Genomic DNA, 21,486 nt, shown 5'->3' with positions numbered 1-21,486 from the left:
TAAAGATGCCACATTTATTATGACAACAATTTGATTTATGACCAATAACTAATATTTAATCCTTGTACACACACATTTACCTAATACTTATACACACACACACACCATCCTCAGATGTTCTGCAGCTGCTGCAATATTACCAGTCCTGAAGACAGCTTGAGTTGTGGCTTGATTTGCAGCTTGGGTTTGTAGCTTGTGGCGCTAACTGGCCAGGAAAGCCGGGCACAAGGATAGCTGGTCTCTGTTGGGCCTGCACCGATGCCCTTCCATGTTGGCAGCAGAATGTTACCTTCAAGTCTTCCATCTCACCCATCCTTTTTGTAGGCTTTAGTTTGAATCCAGAGTCTACAGGTCTCGCTGTGTCACGCTGCCTCTGAGTTTGGTGATGATCACCCTCAATTGCAGGTGTGACTTCAGCCTCAGACCTGGCTTTGATCTTCCTTCTATTGTACCTTTTCTTTTAGGTGGACTCTTCTTACTTGTTAGGCGCTCTTCTCTGCATCTTCAGCCGGTGGGTTGAACTCTATTTCATCAGACAGGCTGGGTGGAGTTGATTCCATCATCCATACATTCTCAGTCACACATCTAAACTAAACTAGATAAGTAGCAGCAGGTTTGCAAAAATGAAGGTTGGAGGAAGCTCTTACAAAATGGAGGAGCGTTTTAAAATGGGTTTGAATTACAATTGGCAACAGTGAACAGAATTAAAAATAGACAAGTGTAATAAATGGTGAACAGAAGTTACATTAATAAAGTGAACATTAAAAACAATTTCATTCAGGTTCTACATTGTCCCTCTTTGACCTTCAATCCAGGGGTATTGATGGGTCGCCTTTATTAATGTTTTAAGGCAGAACCAACATAACAGTAGGTTACTAATAGGACAATTATGGATGAAAAATGATATTTAGTGACTATGCTGACTTAGGTGGGCTGCTCTCACAACACTCTGCCCATTGATCTGTGATTATTACAGTTAGTTGTGGCATTGTAGGGCACAGGTGATTCTGTTGCAAACGAAACAAGAACAGGTCATAACGCATGTGAATATAACTAAAACCATTACAATTGGCTAAACACCAGATATAACTCTAACACCACAAATCAAACAATATTAAATAAATTGGGAATACAATAAACCATCCTTTACAATCATTGGTGCACTGATCTAATATCAAAAGAGCCAATTTGATCTGCAATAGCCATCAAACAATAAAGTTATCTGAAGTAGGAACCTTCTCAACCACACCAACAATAAGATTTTGTAGGAGGACCACAGTTGTCATGCAAGGTAAGCTATTGGACTTAAACTAACATTCAGTTGCTAAAAGTTGCAGAATCCCCCTATTTTTACACAGTTTCTCAAAGGTTTTTTGCGGAGCCTGAAGATTGGGCCCTAACAATTATGGGCCAAGGTCTTACAGGTTATGGGGGCCAATGAAACTACCATTTAGGGTTTGGGGAAGTAGAACCAGAGTGGGCATAGAGCAGTGGTCCCCAACCTTTTTGTGGCCAGTAGCACAGTTCATGTTTTCAGAAGAGTGTGGCGGGCACCACAATTTTTCACGGCTATTTTGTATTGGTCATTAAAATAAGACAAAAAAGCACATTTAATATACATAATACATGAATCCATAAGATAAAAATGGAATTGTACATGTAAAGGAATAATTAAATTATTGCAGGCATTTACTGCTTCACCTTACGTGTGAATTTGCTCTTTTATCTACTGTAAGAAACGTTAAGGAGTTTTTTAACAAAATAAATATCATAAGCGGTTTCAATCTTATTATTTTAAAAAAAGTAAAACATTGTTGAAATCCTGCTGGCCCAAAATATATTTATTATACTTACTTAAACATAGAATGAAGCCTGGAGCCCCGGAGTTCTCTGTACCTGGCAGCGCGCAGGGCCACGGCTTCTCCTGGCTTAAGCGGCGACCCGCGCCTGCAGGGACTGAGAACACTGGCACCACGAGCCTGCAGCCCCCGGAGTCTCTGTCACCGGCAGGGTAGGGCCGCAGCTTCTATCCCCTGCTGGGCACTAGGCGGGCACACATAAATGCCCGAAGGTGGGCGCCATGGCCCCCGCATGCGGCACAGCGTTGGGGACCACTGCCTATAGAGGAAAGTGTGGAATTTAACATTAAGGCAAGCAAATGTAACTAACAAAACAAAATTAACTATTAGACACACAAGACAAAAAATAAATCTGATGCAACTGGAACGCAAAGTCTTAATTGGACACAAAGTGTTGATTGATAAGTTGATGGACATGGGGGAAGCAGAGAGATGGGAAAGCAATTTTCCCTGGCCTAGTGTAGTATTTTTTTTTTTTTTTGGACCGCAGTGCTTAGCACATGCTAGGACGACCACTAGAGACAAACAATTGCAACACAGAACACTGAACAAGACATTGGTCACGACAGCTATAAACCAGGATATTTTATAACTTATTTTTTTGCAGCTGTACCAGCTCTCCTGATGTTCTGGTTTAGAGCCTGAAAGATGAAGATTAGAAACAAATTAACACAGTGCTTACCACATGCAGACCTGCTAGTCTCTGCACAGTGTTTCAGATACTTGGGGCTGCACAAATGGCAAATTAAGTGGTGCATTTGTTTGTGAGTTAAATTTTTTTAATTTTTAAAATCCCCAGCCACTTTTTGCTTTCAGCACATAATAGATAGCAGAGTTACAGGTACACATCCCTACAGAATTGCAGTTTCTAACATGTGTGTGTCAGAAATCACAATCTGTAGGACCAGTGCTACCTTGCAGCAGGCACAGGTCTACTTGCTAAAAAAAACCGGCCATCTGATGTAGCTATATTCAAGGCAGATAGCGGTCCCACATGGCTATTGTGGTGAGGGCTAGCTCAGCAGAAGAGAGGGATAAGCTCAGTGTTTAAGCATCTGGCTTGTAAACCCAAAATGGTGAATTCAGTCTTTGAGTGAGGTCACTTAGGGATCTGGGGGCAAAAACTTGGTCCTGCAGTGAAGGCAGAAGGCTGGACTCAATGACCCTATCAAGGTCCTTCCAGCTTCTACGAGATTTGCTATATCCCAATTATTATAACTCTCAGACTGCATGGTTAGCAGATAAGAACATACTTAGCAGATGCAATTCTACATGTGTGTGTAAATGCATCTGTAGTAATCTAGTTTATCTTCGCCGTTTAGTGAGGTTTTTGATATGTCTCCCCATGACCTCTCAATAAACAAACTATGGGAAAGCAACTAGATGGAGCAAAATATAGACGGGTGCAAACAAGTCTGGAAAAACAGCTCCAAGGCAGTAGTGTTCAGTGATTCACAGACTGAAAGGCATAAACGAAGTGGGGTTCTCCAGGAATCAGTTCTGGAACGTTTCTATTCCAAATCTAAATCAGTCTGATTGAGAATAATGGCAAGCACAGAGTACAATTATCAAGTCTGTGAACGATAACATGTAAAGCTGCATGCAATATACAAAATGGGAAAACAACTTCCTACGAAGGAGCATGTGAGAGGATCTGGAACAAACGACTGAATACGAGTACTCTGGAAGGGAGCTATGCAAAAAACCAAGAACATCAAACCTGGGATATCTGCTTTACTTCTGGCGCTGATTAACTGCAGCTTAAGTGGTGTGTCCAGTTCTGGCACCAATTTCAGAAAGATTGGACAAATTGGAGAGAGTCCAGAAGAAGAGAAAAAAATTAAGGTCAGAAAACGTAATTGAGGGAAGTAAGCTCTTTTACAAAAACTGTTTCTTACAATTTATAACATATAAATACTGCTAGCAGACAGCGGATTTTCTACATGTAGCAATTGCACATAGAATTAAGAGGCAAGAAACTGCTACCTGAAGGCAATTTGCTAATCAGGTAGGGGCATTTACTAACAATAGCAGTTTCTTACAATCGCATTCATATTGATAACTGTACATAGGCACATTCCTCACACTGGAGCATTTAAATACACTACACCTGCTCTGACACCCAGATGGACTCCCGCAGCCTCCGGGACACTCACTCCTCCTGCAGCCCCAGGCAGCCCCTCTCTGGCTGTGGGGGAGGCTTGGGGACCCACCTGGGCAGTGGGGCAACCAGGCAGCCAGGCCTGGAACCTCCTGGCAGGAGTGTGTCTCCCCACATGTGTCCCCGCCACCCGGCCCTGCCCGCCCCGCGCTGGGCCGTCCGGCCCCACCATGCTGCCCTGCAGGTTGCAGGGCTGGAGCAGCTCCGTGCTGCGCCCTGGCCTGGGCCATGGCCTGCTGCTCCGCACAAAGGAGTAGGGCTGCTGGGCTGCGGGGACAGGAAGAGGCGGCTCCCCCAGGCAATGGGCTGGCCCTGGCCTGCCTCGCCGGGTCCCCTCAAATAGGGTGTTTGTGACACTCAGGGAATCGGGGAACCCCCCTCCACCTGGAGCAGGGGCAAGGACAGGGCTGGTATCTTAACCAGGAAGAAAAGCAGGGGGAAGGGGGCTGGTTTTGCTGAATTCATATAGACTAAAGGAGACCCCGGCTGAGAATGCAGGACTGGCATTTCAGTCCAGCATTAGAGATGTGACACAACACGTACAATCAACCGTTCCTCTAAAAGCGTCTAAATCCCCTGGGCACAACTATCCAGTGGCAAGCAGCTTGTGAGATGCACTGTGAATACATCCTGCAGGAAGGCCCTTCCACCCGCAGCAGAAGTGTCCTGGGCCCAAAACCGAGGTCACATGGATCAAAAAACCATCCTTCCTACTTAGTTTATACAAACCTGGAAATAATTCAGCTGCCTGCCTGCATTTGTTCCAACATGGAAAAGAAGAACAAACTAATCTTGCTGTTCACCCTTCCAGTGATTAAAGGAAGGAATAAAGCCCAGAAGCTTATCCCACAGAGTCCACTCCTGTAAGGTAAAGAGATTGCTATGACTCCAATCACATGGTTTCTGCTGCAGCAGGATCTTTTGGCGGCGGGGAGAGAGCAGTATGCTTCCTGAACAGAGGCAGCCTGATTAATGTCTGCAACTAAAACAAGTCATCTTGAAAGATTCAAAATCTTACCCTTCAATTCTGGCACTACTGCACAAGCACAAATCACGTCCTCCACGAGATTTATTGGTTTCCTGCAGAAAAAATGACGTTTCTACGGGGAAGCAACGGGGAAGCCAACAAAGAGTGTGTCATTGGCGCCCCTACCACAACAGGCAGACATGTCATTTTGGACACCAGCTGGAGTAGGCAGCAGAAAGTGCAGTCTCACCACTAAGTTATGTCTGGGAGGGAATGCAGGGTGCTCTCGCCATCCACAGTATCTTGCCAGAAGTTAAAGAAGTTATGCGGCTGGACAAATGGACTAATAAGAGGTGGATAGAAAGCTGGCTGGATCATCGGGCTCAACAGGTAGTGATCAATGGATCCATGTCTAGTTGGCAGGTCGCGTATCAAGCGGAGTGCCCCAAGGGTTGGTCCTGGGACTGCGTTTGTTCATTCTTCATTAATAATCGGAAGGATGGCGTGGACTGCACCCTCAGCAAGTCTACAGAATGACACTTAAACTGGGAGGAGTGGTAGATACACTGGAGGGTAAGGGATCAGGAGTACAGAGGGACCTAAGACAAATTAGAGGAGTGGGGCAAAAGAAACCTGATGAGATTCAAAAGGACAAGTGCAGAGTCCTGCACTTAGGACGAAGAAATAATTCAAGCTGTTACAGACAGGGACCCGAAGGGCTAGGCAGCAGTTCTGGGCAGAAAGGACCTAGGCGGTTACAGTGGACGAGAAGCTGGCTATGAGTCGCAGTGTGCCCTTGGCTGCCCAAGAAGGGCTAAATGGCATTTTGGGCTGTAATAATAGGGGCTTGCCAGCAGAATCAAGGGATGTGTCATTTCCGTCTAGTCGACATTGGTGAGGCCTGCAATCGGAATACTGTGTCATTTTGGGCCCCAACACTACAAGAAGGAGTTGGAAAAAATTGGGAAGAGTCCAGCAGAGGGCATACAAAATGATTAGGCGGGCTGGAGCACATGACTTTGATGGGGAGGCTGAGGGAACTGGATTGTTTTAGTACTGCAGAAGAGAGAAAGCGGGCGGATTTATAGCTGCTTTCACTAACCTGAAAGGGGGTTCCAAAGAGGATTATCGAGACTTTCTCAGTGGGTAGCAGATGAAGAGAACAAGGAGTAAATGATCTCAAGTTGGCAGTGGAGGAGGTTTAGGTGGGATATAGGGGAAAACTTTTCACAGGAGTGTGGTGAAGTCACTGGAAGGTTCCCTAAGGGGAGGTGAGTGGACTCTCCTTCCTAGAGGTTTTTAAGGTCAGGTTGACAAAGCGTGCTGGGATGATTTAGTTGCGAAGGGTCCTGCTTGAGGCAGGGGGTTAGATTAGATGAACCTCTGAGGTCCTCTTCCAGCCCTGATATTTGTTGATTCTAACAATCTCCATGCATACCAGTAGCCTGTGCTCCCCACTACCATCGCTGGAGCCGTTTTATTGACAAATGAAATTGCATGAATTTTAAAATAATTGTAACATCAACTTTTTATTTTAATTTTATTGTATTTTATTTTTGGTTTCAGAAATCCGCAACAGGAAAGAAAACCTACTCAGCCGAACTTGGCGGCCCTAATGAATAGATGCATGTAAAGTATAACGGCTGTCCTTCAGAGGGGGAGTGTGCTGGCTCCATAACCCAGAGTGATAGATCAAAAACCAGTCTCTGCTCCATTGTGTTTTATGATTTAGCAGCCCTGGGAAATAATCCAGCTCCCTTTAATTTGTTCCGTATAGAAAAGAGGAACAAATTCTCTCGCTGTTTACACTTCCACAGTGATTAACAGGAAGGAATAAACCCGCCAGGCAGAGCCCTGCCCCACAGAATTTCCCCCCAGCAAGATGGCAGAGTAGCAGTAGGGACCTGGTCCCCTCCTCAGTGGTGCAGCAGTGGGCGCTTTGGGGCTTTCCCTCTCCCCACCCAGGCAGGTGTGCTGTGGGCCCCCTGGTTTCCCCTCCCCCTGCCCCCCAAGATGCAATCCGGGTATTTAAGGTCTAGGCTCGGGGGCCATGGTTTTTGTTTCTGTGGCCCATGCAAACGTCGCATGACTTTACTAAAAATACGCCATGATAAATTGAGTCTTAGCTATGACTCCAGCCACATGGTTTCTTCTGCGGCCAGGGTCGTTTTTTTTTCAGCACAGGGCAGTGTGGGAATTTCCTGAATGTGACAAAGTGGGAGGATTTTCTTGTTTGTTTCCAATAGTTTGCATGCAGGGGGTGAGACTCAGTTTCCCTGAGTGTTACTAAGTTTAAACAAAGGTGATGAGATGAGGGAGTTTGTTGTTACAGAGGACCAGCAAGGGAACTTGGAACCCAGCCAATGGCCTGGAGAATGGGGATACCCCGCACTGATGACCATAAACCCAGAGGCCAGCTCAGAGTTGCAGATCGGTTCTTAGGCAATGGGAGGACAATGGGTTTGCCAAAAGAAAAAGTAGAAACCCCAAGGAAAAAACCCTACCAAGCCGTGGCTCACGGGGGGCAGAGCAGCAGAAGAGAGGAGGCCCAGCGAATGTTTACCGGAGGAAGACAATGGACAGAGAAGGGCTTGGCGGCTGGTGATAATCCAGATGCCCAGCAAGTGAGTGTGCCTGCGGCTCGAGCTGGAGAGGGAGAAGCTAGGCAGAGCCCACCTAATGCAGGGAGACTTGGATATGCTGTGCTGAGGGAGGCCAGGCCCGAGGGCGGAGAGTTGTCCTATGCTGCTCAAATGCTCGATAACGTTTCTGTTTTAGCGCTGGCTGAGTGCCATCTAGTCTAGAGAGCAGGGTTGCAAATTTCCTTGGAGTCGGAGGTCCTGCAGTCAGAGCAGTGAACCTCTGAAGGGGGCTCCCGGCGGGCGAGAAACAGCATAGCTAAGGCTCAGAGATGTGGCTCCAGGAGTGGAGGGGCTTAACCGCTGAGAGAGTGGAGCCCCTGAGAGGGCTGGTCCTCACTCAAGTGGGGGTTCCCACCAACGGACACGCATGGGGCAGAGTGGCATGATCTGTGCCGTTCCGTGACAGTGACCCCTTGCAACAAGTAAGCCTCTGCTCTGAGTGATTAGGGGACGTGCCATTTTTTTTAATATGCTGACTCTTCAGAGCAAAATGACGGCATGAAAACCAAACGCACACAATAAAGCTTGGTTGTGCACTTATAGGAATGGAGTTGAATATTCATCTTAAAATTTTTTCCTTAATATCTTCTTTTTTTTTCTCTGCTTCTTTGGGTTATTTTCCATGCTCTTCTGCACAGCAGTAAATACAAAGTCTGTACCTACAGTAGCACAAAGCCTCTGAATAAATACGTATTGGTGGGGTTTTCATTGCACTTTTCTCCGGCAATTTGACCTATTTGCATTATTCTTCAATAATCATTATGCATATTTTAGGTTTTTATGTGGGCCTTTTATATATTAAAATATAATGACCTTATCAATTCAAAACACAGAAAGTCCACACAAATTTTTATATCAAGCCTGATTGTAACAGCTTAAATTTATTCTTTAATCTATCTTTAAAATGAATTACCTTTTCTCGACGCACTTTTAAATCTAGCCAAAAACTACTTTAATGAATTATGTTATGAGCAGATTTTTTTTTAATAGTCTGTTTAACACGAGGGGGGGGGTGTGGGCAAATCATTTTCGCTATCACTTTTGCGAGGCAGCAGACTCCTGCTCCATTGCCACCCCTCATAATTCTGGGCTGCTGCCGACCGCAGAAGCTGGGTGGGGTGTGACCCCACAGTACCTGGGGGCAATAACCCACAACCTCAGAACGTCTGGGCTGCCCCTTCCCACTTGGTCCTCTGTTCCCGGCGTGGGTTGGCACGTGCCTGCCTGGAGGGCTGATTGGCCCTCTGAGGGGAGTCCAGAGCGGGGGGTGGGAGTGGGGCCAGCAGCGCTGGGAGCCACAGACAACGACGGGGTGGGTGGGGGCAGAAATGGGCTGAGGAGGGCAGCTTGTGCAGAAGTCACCCTGCCCAGCCCCTCGCGCTCGGCGTCCATACCCCGGGAGGAGGATCCCCGGCTCAGCAGAGCCGGGCTGTCCCAAGGGCGAGTCCCAAGCCCTTGCATCAGTCCCGCGAGCGGTGCAGCCGGGGCTTTGCATTAGGTCACTAGGAAGGCACTGAGGCAGCTGGACTAGCGGAGAGGGGCGGGGGTTTGCAGCGCGCACTAGAAGGGGCTGGAGGCAGCTGGAGCCGGGCGGGGCGGGGGGGCGTTGGCAGGGCACAAGGGATGGGGGCGGAGGCGGCGGGGGGGGCTTTGTCAAGTGGCAGCAGAAGGGGCTGGAACAGCTTGGGAGTGGGGGGGGTTTGCAGGGGACAGGAAGGGGCTGGAGCAGCTGGGAGCGGCGGGGGGGGGGTTTGCAGGCAAGGAAGGGGCTGGAGCAGCTGGGAGCGGCAGGGGGTTTGCAGGGCACAGGAACGGGGCTGAGGAGCTGGGAGCGGCGGAGGGGGGGGTTTGCAAGGGCACAGGAAGGGGCTGGAAGGCACTGGGGGCGGCGGGGGGGTTTAGGCAGGGCAGAGGAAGGGCTGGATTGTCAGCTGGGGGCGGTGGGAGGGGTTTGCAGGGCACGAGGAAGGGGCGGAGCAGCTGGGAGTGGGGGTGGTTGCAGGGCACAAGAAGGGGCTGGAGCAGCTGGGAGCGGCGGGGCGGGCGTTGCAGGGCAGCAGGAAGGGGCTGGAGGCCAGTGGGAGCGGCGGGGGGGATTGCAGGGCACAGGAAAGGGGCTGGAGCGGGCGGGGGGGGGTTGCAGGGCACAGGAAGGGGTGGAGCAGCTGGGAAGGCAGGGGGGTGGGGGGGGTTGCAGGGCACAGGAAGGGGCTGGAACAGCTGAGTCGGGGGGGGGTTTGCAGGGCAGCAGGAAAGGGGCTGGAGCAGCTGGGAGCGGCGGGGGGGGTTGCAGGCAACGGAAGGGGCTGGAGCATGCTGGAGTCGGCGGGGGGGGTTTGCAGGGCAAGGAAGGGGCTGGACAGCTGGGAGGCGGATGCGGGGGGGTTTGCAGGGCACAGGAGGGTGGAGCAGCTGGGAAGCGGCAGGGGGGGGGGGTTGCAGGCACAGGAAGACGGGCTGAGCGCAGCTGGGAGCTGGTAGGGCAGCTTGGGACGGGACGGAGGGGAGGGGTGGCAGCCAGGCCAAACAGGAAGGGCTGGAAGTGGAGCAGCTGGGAGCTGGCGGGGGCGTTTTGTGCAGGGCACAGGAAGGGTCTGGGGGGAGGGCAAAGCTGGGCGCGTGGCGCGGGGGGGGGTTGGCAGGCAAAAAAACGGAAGGGGCTGGTGGAACATCTTTGTCTTGCCCCCTGAAAAGATCCTGTGTAGTTTTGTCTGTACAACAAAACAGCACCCACTGTGTACAGGTATTTGATCCTGGTCAAGTCGTCCCCATTGTATAACCCTATTGCACACAGTTCCTGCGGTATCTTTATGTCTTTGTGAATTCCTTCAATAAGCCACTAACATTGTCTGGCCTCATCCAACAGAGCCCATTTGAAATACAGAGACATGGTTAATATTTCTAGCCTCAGGTACACATGTTACATGCATACAGTTGGATAAACACAGTCAATAGGTCTTAAGTTTTGCAATGACACCTCACATCAGCCATCTTGCATAAAGTACATATTAGCTGTGTCATATCCAGATCATAAGCATATTTTCATAAGGACTGTAGAGTATAATGTATGTTTGCTGCTCTGCAAATAGTAAAGGAGCATGCACCTTTGGGTGCAAACGCTCATGACAATAGAGCAGAGCTGTGCAAGCTCCATGAGTCTGTGTGAGACGGCAGACAGTGAGGAGGGCCAGGCAGGTTTGTGGGTTTAGAAAAAAACGGTGTAAACATTGTGTATACGTTTGTGTATGGGACACATATAACGATAGTGGATAGTTAACAGTGCATTCTAAGAAGTTGGCTCCCATGGCCACAACCACCCCTGACTGACCTGTTTGGTACCCAGCATACACTGCCAAACCAGTGTCCCAAAATACAGTGGGTGGACAGCGGGATAGCTATTCACGGTGCACCTCACTCTGAATCTGTACAAGTGCTTCTGGTGAGTACCCTGACTGCTGAGCAAGGAGGCCAGGAGTCATGCGCACCAGTGACATAGTAACCGTAAAAACAAGAAGGAGTTTGGTAGCACCTTAAAGACTAACAGATAAGGTGTCACCGGACTCCTGTTTTTGTGGATAAAGACTAACATGGCTACCTCCTAATATTTGGCATAGTAACCTTAGTGACTCTGTGCTGACATAACTTGAGTTAACCCACACTTAAAGTGTAGGTATGGCATTAGGGTTATGAAATGTTTGGGAGAATGAGGGTAGACAATGATTCATTCAGGCGTTTCGGCTCAAGAGATTGGAACTGGCCTTACTGCACCCTACAAGCTCAAGAACAAAGAGCACAAAAAAGATCTCATTTATTTATTACAATGTCTTGACTCGAGGGTGTATAACTCATGATTTTAGAATTCTTGTGGTTGTCAAGGTATCTTGGGGTTGTAGATGCATGTTCATTATATTTTGAAAGGCAAAACTATGAATGGGTTGAACAAAGAATTAGATCAGTCCCTCAGGATACGTACATTGGCTATTAGCCAAGATAATCAGGGATGCAGGCCCATGCTCTGCATTCCGTAAACCAATCCTTCATTGCCAACCGACTGGAGTGACAATGGATGCTCAGCCGATTCATTGCTGTCCTATCATTCCTAGAACACCTGCATTTGCCACTGCCCACAAACGACAGGGTACAAGAGCGCCGGATACATAGACTGATTGCTCGGACCGACCAACTGACGGCAAGTTCTATTTTCTGCAAAAATTACAATAGATTTTTCCAGGGAGAAAGACGTGTATAGGAGATAGTGTCCTGCCTTTACCGAATAGTTGAGAATCAAGTTGCATGCGGAAAAACACTAAGGGTAACTAGAGCAAAATAACAGTGCCAAAAATGCAATCCCATCTGTGATTGACTCAAACAACGTTTTGACACTAGGCGCACGAAATTCAGTCAGCTCTAAATTGAAAGAAAAAATTAAATTGAAAATATTCAGAGAACAGGGAATCCAGCACAGATAAAACAGGAAACTGATTGGAGACTCCATGTATTCAGATACAGTGAGAAGGGACTTGTTTCAGGGATCCCTGTCAAATGTTTATTACTGAATTAAGTCTCAGGATATCTATCGCAAGGTAACAGTGCTCAACTTGCTGACTTCAGGTGCGAAAAATCAACACACACCACACAGACCCTGAGCACAGAAAGTTCGAGCGCTTAAAGCGCGAGTGTGGACAGGCTCGCTCCAGTCAGAGCTAATCCCTGCGTGTAGGTGGATAGCCAGGCCACTGGCCCACCGCAGCGCTTGAACTTTGTCGGTAGACAAGCCTCAGAGGTCAGAATCGGACACAGAAGCTGCACTGACTAGGCACTGGGTGCCTGCCCCTTTGAGAACCAGCCCTGGGAAGCCATGGGGAGAGATCCTGTCTGCGAGAGGGAATTAAAACACAAAAGCTGCTTTGCCCCCCCCCAATCCCACTGGGTAACTGCTGCCCCGTCCCCCCCTGGTCTGGTTTTGCCCTTATCCCTCTGCCAGAGCCCCCGACCTTAGCTCCTGCTCCCTCCCCGCCCTGATTGGTCCTTTATCCCCTCCCCCAACCCGCCTCCAGCTGCCTGACGCCCCCAGCTCACTGTCCGCCCCTGCTCAGCCCCCAACCGCCCTGTTACCCCGACCGCCCCTCTCCCCCCCTGGATTAGCAGCGAGCAGATACGTCCGGCTGGTCCGGCAGGGGAAGGGCAGCGGCTTCAGCGCTGTTACTGGCATGCAGCGCTGCGGAGCAGCACTTGCTGCGGGCGGCGCGTTAATACGCCCCCGGTGGCTCTGAAGTTGATGGTTCGCAGTCCACCCCCGACCCATGCTTTCCCCTGGGGACCCCAGCCCCTCCCTGCCCTCCGGGCTGGCGGGTCCCCCGTTTCCCACCCCCCTGCGTGGGGCCGGGCGGGGGCCGAGGCCCGGGGAGGAGCCGACCCTTCCTGCCCCCCGGCGCGTCCCCCCCCCGCCATTGGTGCCGCATGCGGCCATGGCCCCGGCCGGAGCGCAGCGCGGGGCTTGCCCAGCCCTGCATGCCCGCTGGGGCACGCGTTGGGCCCGGACACGCGTGGCGGACACGCATCCTCGCCGGAGGGGCCGGGCCCGCGTTTCGCCCCCGCCCGGGGGGCCCCGATCTCCCGGCGGCTCGGTACGGGGCTGCGGCGGGCGGAGTGTCCCGGGCGGGGCCGGGAGCTGCAGATGGCGCCCGGAGCGCGGCTCGGCTGCAAGACGCGGACCCAGGCGGCCGAGCGAGGGTAGGGGAGCCGGGGGATCCTGGGGTCAGAGCTGAGCGCTGGGATTCGTACTGGGTAGTTTGGGGTGCGCTGGGGGGTAGCACTGGGGATTGGACTGTGCGGGTCGCGGAGTTTGTGTGGGCTGCGGTCAGCACGGGCGGGATTGTTGGGGGCTCCATTCTCAGCTATGCCGCGGGAACTTGGGGGCTGGCCGGAAAGTGGGGACTGTCTGAATTGGCTGCTTGGTATGTGGTTAGGCCCCACGGCGAGCTGGGGTTGGCTGCACCCCGTCACTGCAGCCTGGGCCTGGCGTTTCCCTGGAAAAGCGCTCCCTGTTCACTATCCTCCTCTCACTCTGAGTCCCAGGGCCCTGAAACAGAGCGTCTGCAGGGCAGATGGCCCTGAACTGGCAGCTGGGAGGCTCGTTTGCCACAGTTTCTAACCTCCCTCCCCTGCTTCGGTCCAGGAGTGTTACCAACAACAGCCGTCTGGCCCCGTGAAAAAGAGAGAATCACCAAGAGCCGAGGAGCGAGCACAAAGCAGGGAGCTGCCGGTAGATGCCAGAGCAACACCCCTCCCCCCCGAGGTTTGCCTGCAAAGAATGGGCCTGGTGAATCGCAGGGCCCCCCCTGCCAGACTCAAGCCAGGGCCCATCCCTCACTGACCCAGGAGCCTGCAGGGTGAACATTGGGAACATGATGCCCTTAGGATGCAGGAGCTCTGAACAGGAGAGTCAGTCTGTGTTAAGCCCAGAGTCCCTCTACCATAGCTGTCTGGATGCACAGAATTCCTTTCTAGCTCCTGGGTGGATGCGAGGAAGAGTGACAAGTGGCTGCAAGAGAAGCGAGATTTGCTCAGTGCAAAAGTGAAGAGTTTTGGGAGCAATTCCCTCCGGAGATGATCGTACAGCTCACCCTGGTCCTGATTCCCTCCCCCTTCCGGATTAAATGATTATCTGTCCCATCATCACCAGCAGAGAGATCTCGTTCGGTAAATTAACTCTGCCACCTTTGCCCGCAAGGCACATTTAAGATTTTCCATGTTGACCTGAGCATATAGTTCCAGTGTGATAAATCAAATATATTACACATGGAAAGATATACATAATTACGACATAAAATATGGAATCAATAGCGTTACACCATAGAAAGAAGATTTGAAGTCACTGTGATATTCTGGGAAGCATCCACTCATCTGCACATCATCAAAAAGGAAACCAATGTGGAATCATTAGAAAGGATAGATAATAATACAGAAAATTCATATTGCCTCTTATATAATCCATGGTGAGGTCCACATCTTAAATACTGTATCCAAATCTGGTCACACCAATCATCAAAAAAAAAAAAAAAATTGGAAATTGGATAAGGTCACAGAGAAGGCCAACAAAAATGATGAAGGATATGGAAAAAGCTTCCCGTGTGAAGGCAATTAATAGACTGAGCTATGCTACCTCTCTCACAGCTTTAACTACAAGGCTGCGCTGACAGGCTGGCTCAACAGGCCCCAGGCCCAACGCGGCTTGGGCGCAACCACAGGCGGCAACGCCGGTTGCCCGGAGGAGGCAGGCGCCCGCGTGGACCTCCCGCAGTTGCCTTTGCAGGGTCCGCGGTGCCGCGGCACGTGGGCCGATCCACAGGCACACCTGCGGGGAGTCCACCAAGAGCCGCGGGACCAGCGACCCTACCGCGTCCACCCTGCGGGAAGAACCCCTACGCCAGCCACCTCTGCGGAATCCACCGAGCCGCGAGGGACCGCGGACGGCATGGCACCCCCGCGGTGTGGCCGCATGCTTGGGGCGGCGAAATGGCTAGAGCTGGCCCTGACGGTGTAGCTGCTGTTTGGTCGGCAGACAGAATAGTGCCAGTGTAACAAGCTGGCTGTTTCATCTTGGAGGACAGGACGCCTAAGGAGGATATGATAGAGGTCTACTAAAATCATGACTGGTTGGAAAGTAAATAAGGAATTTATTGTCCTCATAACACAGAACTTGGGGCACCAGTGAAATGAAGGCAACCAGGTTTAAAACTAAACAAAGGAATATTCTTCACACATACGACAGCAACCTAGAAACCTTTGACAAGAAGACTTGGAAGGCCAGCCGCTAACAGGGTTCAAAAAAGAACTAGAGAAGTTCATGGAGGACAGGTCGATCAGTGGCTATTAGCCAGGATGGGCAAGGATGGTGTCTCTAGCCTCTGTTTACTAGAAGCTGGGAATGGGTGACAGGGGATAGATCACTTGATTCCCTGTTCTGTTCATTCCCTCTGGGGCACCTGGCATTGGCCACTGTCAGAAGACAGGATACCGGGCTAGATGGGCCTTTGGTCTGACCCAGTCTGGCCATTCTTATGTTCTATGTTCCCCTGTTACCGAGCCGCCCTCTCTCTATTGCAGAAACAGACGGAAGCCGAGAGGCAGAAGATTGTCGCGGAGTGGAAGGAGCTGCGAGGGTTTTTGGAGAAGCAGGAGCAGCGGCTGCTGTCCTGGCTAGAGGAGCTAGAGAGAGCCATTGTCCAGAGAAGGGATGAGGGCATCTACAGCCTGTCCTGGGAGATTTCCCTGCTCAGTGAGAGGGGAGGAGAGAAGGGGCAGCAGCTGCTGAGCCAACCCCTGCAGGTCAGGCTGTCATTGCAGTGATCATTCGCAGCGTTTCTATAGCCACTTCTGAGCCCTAGACCCCAAAGCACTTTACAGAGTGGGGTCAGGGGCATTATCCCTCTGGGACAAATGGGGAAAGTGAGGCAGAGGGAGGGGCAGAGCCCTGCCCAAGGTCACACAGTGAGTCTGGCAGCGGCGCCAGGGATGGACCCTGGGAGTCCTGGATGCTGCAGCCCCAAGACCTTCTCTCCTGGAAATGTCTGTCTGCATTTGCACTTGGAGAGTGAAATTCCCTCCCTCACCATGCTGAGGTCCCGAGCCAGGCCTAAGACCCCTCTCATGGCAGGTTAATGGGTTTAGTGGGGCCAGGGGCCTTCTGGGTGTCTCAGCACTGGGGGGAATTTGATTCTCAATGGACAGAAATATCTTCTGCCTATAAAGTGCCCAGGGAGATTTCGGCAGTGGTGACTTGCCCGCAGGGATTGCTGGGGCTGCGTAGGGGAAAGTCCCTGGTGGGGGGCGGCTGCTCTGGGAACGTAAACCTGAAATTCCCGTACTACCCGAGGCTTCAATAGCGACTCCTGCAGAGCAGGAGACCTCCCCACCCAGGGACACCCCCACTGACGGCCTCCTCTTTCTCTCCCTCTTTAGGGTGCGGGGAGCAATGGGGGCAGGTAAGTTCTGGGCTCCATTTCGCTCCCCCTCATGGGCCATTAGGTTTGATATCTGCACTGAATAGGAAGCTTGCTGGGGCTGTCAGCAGCCTGAAGCCTCGGTCTGAGAGTGTGAACTCTCCTGTCCACTGTTAATTTCATCAGCGTGTAACACTTTGATGTCAACATTAAACGTTCCCTGGCTGATCACTTGAGCAGGTGGAACAGGGAGAGGACGGGAGTGAAACCTTTGTGGGGTAGGAATAGGGGATTGCTGTAGGGAGGGAAGAACAGAGGAGAGACACAAGGAAGCAAGAGAAAAATGGAGAAAGGAGCATGGGAAAGGAAGGGAAACAAAGGGAAAAACTAGAAGGGGCCCTACAGGATGTCCAGGAAGGGGCTGTTTTCCTCCTGAGTGACACTGAGTGTGACAGACAAAGACTTAACAAAATAATAAGAACTAAAGTTTTATTTCCTATGCGAAGGGCTGATTCCCCCCTTGTTCTTTGTACATGGGTGTCCCATGGAGAGCAGTGGGTGTTCTGCTATGAATGAAGCAGGACACAGAGTCCTAAACCGATGCTGTGCACTGTCTGTTACGGCCAGTGGCCCAATCTGGCCCTCTCTGCCCAATGAGCTGGACGCCCCAGGGTTACTGCTTCAGCTGAAGGGTTCGGGGGTTTTGGCATTAAAGGGTCCACGTTCATTCCCTGCTGGAGACCTGGGCTCTGTCTGTGGCCACTGTCAGCGTGTAGGACCTGTCCACGCTTTGGTTTGTGTTTTCTCCCTTTCCACCTAATCCCTGTGCTGATGCCCCTTGTTACTGCAGTAAATCAGCGTAGGGGGTGGCTCTGCCCCCCACAGAATCAGAGCGTCCCTGAGAAAGCTCCTGAACAATGTCTCCGTTCCTTGCTCTAGTGTCTCCCAACTTTCCGTCTCTCTGGAGAGCACAGGGCTGAGGTGACTCACCATGACAACGACCATCTCAGGCTAAGCTCAGATCCAGGTTTCCTGGAGTTGGGGGTTGCTGGCTCAGGGTCTGGAGTTCAGGCCTATTTCTGACCCCTCCTTTCCTCAGTAGGGAGGACGGGATGTTTCGGAAGCCAGAGCCATCGTTTGCGGAGCTGGAGAAGAAACTCAGCGATTTCTCTCTGAAAAGTGCCATGCTGCAGGAGGTGCTGCTGGGATTCAAAGGTGAGTTGGAGTCTGGGGGTGCTGTCTCCTCTGGTTACAGCGACCCTGACCCTGGGGAGGAGTAGGGGACTCTAGTGATGTCACTGATCCTGGGCTCCATCTCACAGCCCAACTCAGCGAGTTGCCCTTCCCCATGGAGCAGCCCTGTGGGGCTGGCTCTGTCTGCAGCGGCTGCGTTATCGGCCTCTGATCTCCGTCACCATCTTGTAGTTAACAGCAGTTCCATTAATAAGCAATGGGGATTTCTCCATGAAAGCGAGGGCCTGAATTCTCACCTCTCCCATCTTCTCCTTCCACTAGAGACGCTGCAACGGGAGCTGGGGAGCGACACAGGTACGTGTCTGTCTCTGACTGGCCAAGGGGAGATTTCAGCCCAATAACCACGTTAACGACAGGGGATTGCAGCCTCCAGCACCTGGAAGCTGTGTAACAATGAGAGAGGATGTTACTTTGTTCTTGCACCACTATATTTTCAACTGACTTGTCTCTTAAATACTTTAGCTCAACAATGTCACATAAGCATTTAAAGTGTTTTGCAGTTTAATACTCATTCATTTTTTTGCCTTTGCTTTCTTTAATTATTGCATTTTTTACTGACTACATTAATTTTAAGAATTTTATTTTGCCGTTTTAATTGCAGTAATATTAAGTGTTTTTAATTAAGTTTGTGTAGTCTTATTTTAAAGCTTTTTTTTTTTTTAAAAAAAAAAACCACTGAGGTCTTTGACAACTTTTCTTGTCTTTGAGTGACTGCTTGATACTTTTTTAAAAAAAAAAAATATACAAAGGATGAGCTTTTTTTTTTTTTTTTAAATATTTATTTGAAAATTTGTTAGTATAGTTAGAGATTTTTGGCTTTTTAAAAAAAATACAGACTTTTCTGTTGTTACTCTTTAAATTGTACTGTATTCACGTTTTTAACTTACAATTATTTTAGTGCACCATTTACCTCTTGTGACATAGGTTGTAGCTGATTTTTACACTTTAAATAAATAAATAAATCAGCTATTAGCATCTAATTTGGTTAAAATAGCAATTCAGTATTTCTTTTTTGCATAACCTGCGCTTCTTTAAGAATGCAATGTTTGTTTGGCTTTTTTAATTAACGTTTTGCGCTAAACTTTTCTTTATGCTTACATTAGGCCTTTAATTTATATTTCTTGGGATGATTTTATTCATTTAAGATAGAATCTTAACTTTTCCCCCAATACATTCCTAGCCATCCCAATGATTTTTAATTTCTGGGAAACATCCTCAGCAGAATTATTTGAAGGTGTCGCGCCGGAGAGTAATGGCACAAAGGCAGTGGCTTGTGGGGAACGGGGTAAGTTTCATTACTAATTCTGCTCTTAAAAAGAGTGGTATCTTTAGAAAAAGAGTTTAACTTACAAGCACTGAGAGACTTTAAGAAAGTCACTAATCACGGGAGCAATGGGTCTCTTTGGAACATATGTTAACTGACAAGCCCTTAGAGCCTTTTTGAGAAACAGGACAGAACTATGGCCAAAATGAAGCGCAAATTAATGATCATGCATCATAAGGAGAAAGAGGAGGGAATACAAGTTAAAATATAATGAAAACAAAGCCTCTCAGAAAGGAAATGTAGCAGTGTTGCCATGTCAGGCGTGAGGTGGGAGATGATTTTCTCCCTCCTCCCACCCCCCCGGCCCCATCTCTTTTTAAAAGTCCCAAAAAGAATACAAGTGGGTGGCATAATTTATTTTTTATTACTTTATTTACTAATTAAATCCATGTCCATAAGGCCAAATTTGGCCTAGGTAACTTTGTTCCCACGTTTTCTTGTTCACCGAGCTTAGTGCTGGCCCTGAACAACATCATTAGCCCCCTTTTGTTTGTACTAATTGAATTTTCTGTAGTTGGTCGTCTTGCACCTGTGCATGGCCTTCATGGCTGAAAAGAATTTAACCTACTTGTCATCAATTTGCTGCTAGAGGGCATTGTAAGATCGTATGAGCTTTCGTCGTCTTCTTACAGTGAAGTGAGGCAGCGAGTTCAAAATGTGGGTGTTATTGGAATTAACAGTTCCCAGGGTTGGTCCATATGTGCCATAGCACTGGGCTCATTCACGCTTTGTCCGGGTACAGTGTAGCACTCGCTTCCCATGCGTAGTCAATGCTGATACAAAAGAATGATCTAGGCTGGTGTTTCTCAGCTGGTGGTTTGCGACCCTCCCCCGGAGGCTCAGGAAAGGCAGTCAGGAGGCTGTGAGATGTTGAGTGTTTCATTATGATCTAAAGCAAAGAAAATCTCACTCCCCCACTCCTGCACTCCCCTGTTCATTGTGTCAGTGTTCTCTGTCAGCCTCTTGAAATATACAAGTTATATATAGACTCAGCACAGAGACAGGTTGTATTCTTATTTTTAGTAAATGTTTGGGGGTTGGAAAAAAATTGACTTCCAATAAGAGGTACTTGCTTACTTATCTCAGCTGTGAAATTAGTTTGCAGCTGTGCATAGTAACCCTTTCACTGTCTGTACCCCAGCCAGTGAGGTGGGAAGGTCACAAGCTCCAAAACCTGCCCACATCCAGTCATAAAGTCTAAGGCCAGAGGGCACCACTGGATCATCTGGTTTGACCTCCTGTCTAACACTGGCTGCCAACACCCCACAGCACCCACCCACTAAACCCAACCGCTGGAGTGAGACCGAAGTCTTGCAGCCCCCAGGAGACTAGACTCTTACATGCCCCAGGCAGAGAATAGGAGGGACCGAGGTGCACCAGTGGTCCAGGCCCCTGCAGTGACAGGGAAATGGTTAAGTGAGATATTTCTGGGTAATCCTAGTGAGTGGCTCACATCCCATGCTGCAGAGGAAGATGAACCCCCCCCCCCCCCCCAGGTCACTGACAACTTGAGCCGAGGGGGAAATTCCTTCCCCATCCCACCTATAATGTCAGTTAGACCCTGAGCATGGGAGCAAGAACCAGCCAGCCAAGCCCTGAGATAGAGAGTGATAGATGTCACCTCACAGCCCTAGTCCACCCTGCACAATATCCTGTCTTCTTCTCTGGCCATTCCTGAAGCTTCAGAGGAATGAGATTAAATAAACCCTCTCAAAATACATTGTGGGGGGAAAGTCCCTTCCTGACCCCTACCAGTGATGGCTGAAACCCTGAAGCATGAGGGTGAGGAACGTAATACATAAAATGGAAGTGAGCCCCACTTAATGTTCCACTATTTGTCTCTGTTGACAATGGCTTCCATCTTAATATCATCAGCAACCTTCATTTTATTTACCACTCCAGCACTGGGCAGACTTTGTCCTGTCCCTGCCTCTGCCTGGTCCCCACCGTTGGGGGGAGTTGCCCTCAGGGTTTTTAAACTAGCACAGTGGGTTTAGTGCTGGTGGGAGGGGTTGGTCTGGGCTGTGATAAAGTGATAGAATATTTTCCCAGCATGCAAATCAGAAACATCTTGTGCAGGGAAAAGGCCGGGGAAGATCATGATGTGACAGGAACTACTTCTGAAATCTTCCCTGTCACCCTTCTCACCCTGACAGGTGGCGGAGTAACGCCCACCTTTGGCTCCAGATTGTCCCAGCCTCCCACGGGACAAGGAAGGGAACTGGCTGTAGGGGAGCTAGTTCAGGTAGGGATTATTGTGGGGTTGCTAGTGGGTTCCTGCTGGAGGGAGAGGGGCAGAAAGTACTGAGGGCCTGGGATCTTTGGGGGATGTTA

General features: G+C 49.8%; 4 protein-coding genes across 5 annotated transcripts in view; 2 read left to right on the top strand and 2 right to left on the bottom strand.

Moving 5' to 3' along the window:
* Positions 1–4,226, bottom strand: part of LOC116836048 (uncharacterized) — a 616,551-nt gene extending 612,325 nt beyond the window's left edge. The window contains exon 1 of one of the 2 annotated variants that reach the window (XM_075070386.1): positions 4,190–4,226. The gene's annotated coding sequence lies outside the window, so the exon portion shown is untranslated. The remainder of the gene's footprint in view (positions 1–4,189) is intronic. The other variant, XM_075070385.1, reaches the window with a different exon arrangement.
* The window catches only part of LOC116816605 (zinc finger protein 2-like), a 181,381-nt gene that overhangs the window by 43,879 nt on the left and 116,016 nt on the right, over positions 1–21,486 (bottom strand). The gene's annotated exons all lie outside the window — the stretch shown is intronic.
* LOC116816556 (uncharacterized) overlaps positions 1–21,486 on the top strand; it is a 568,924-nt gene that overhangs the window by 472,113 nt on the left and 75,325 nt on the right.
* LOC116816480 (uncharacterized) overlaps positions 13,088–21,486 on the top strand; it is a 560,774-nt gene continuing 552,375 nt past the window's right edge. The window contains exons 1-8 of the mRNA XM_075070353.1: positions 13,088–13,158; positions 13,808–13,894; positions 15,739–15,960; positions 16,594–16,616; positions 17,677–17,789; positions 18,090–18,122; positions 19,009–19,113; positions 21,309–21,397. Of these exons, the coding sequence (XP_074926454.1) occupies positions 13,090–13,158; positions 13,808–13,894; positions 15,739–15,960; positions 16,594–16,616; positions 17,677–17,789; positions 18,090–18,122; positions 19,009–19,113; positions 21,309–21,397 (741 nt within the window). The 5' untranslated portion in view covers positions 13,088–13,089. The remainder of the gene's footprint in view (positions 13,159–13,807; positions 13,895–15,738; positions 15,961–16,593; positions 16,617–17,676; positions 17,790–18,089; positions 18,123–19,008; positions 19,114–21,308; positions 21,398–21,486) is intronic.

The sequence above is a fragment of the Chelonoidis abingdonii genome, chromosome 11 (assembly GCF_003597395.2).
Source record: "Chelonoidis abingdonii isolate Lonesome George chromosome 11, CheloAbing_2.0, whole genome shotgun sequence".
In the NCBI taxonomy this organism is placed as follows: domain Eukaryota; kingdom Metazoa; phylum Chordata; order Testudines; family Testudinidae; genus Chelonoidis; species Chelonoidis abingdonii.
Note: the sequence above shows the minus strand (reverse complement) of the source record. Positions and strands in the feature narration are given on the sequence as shown.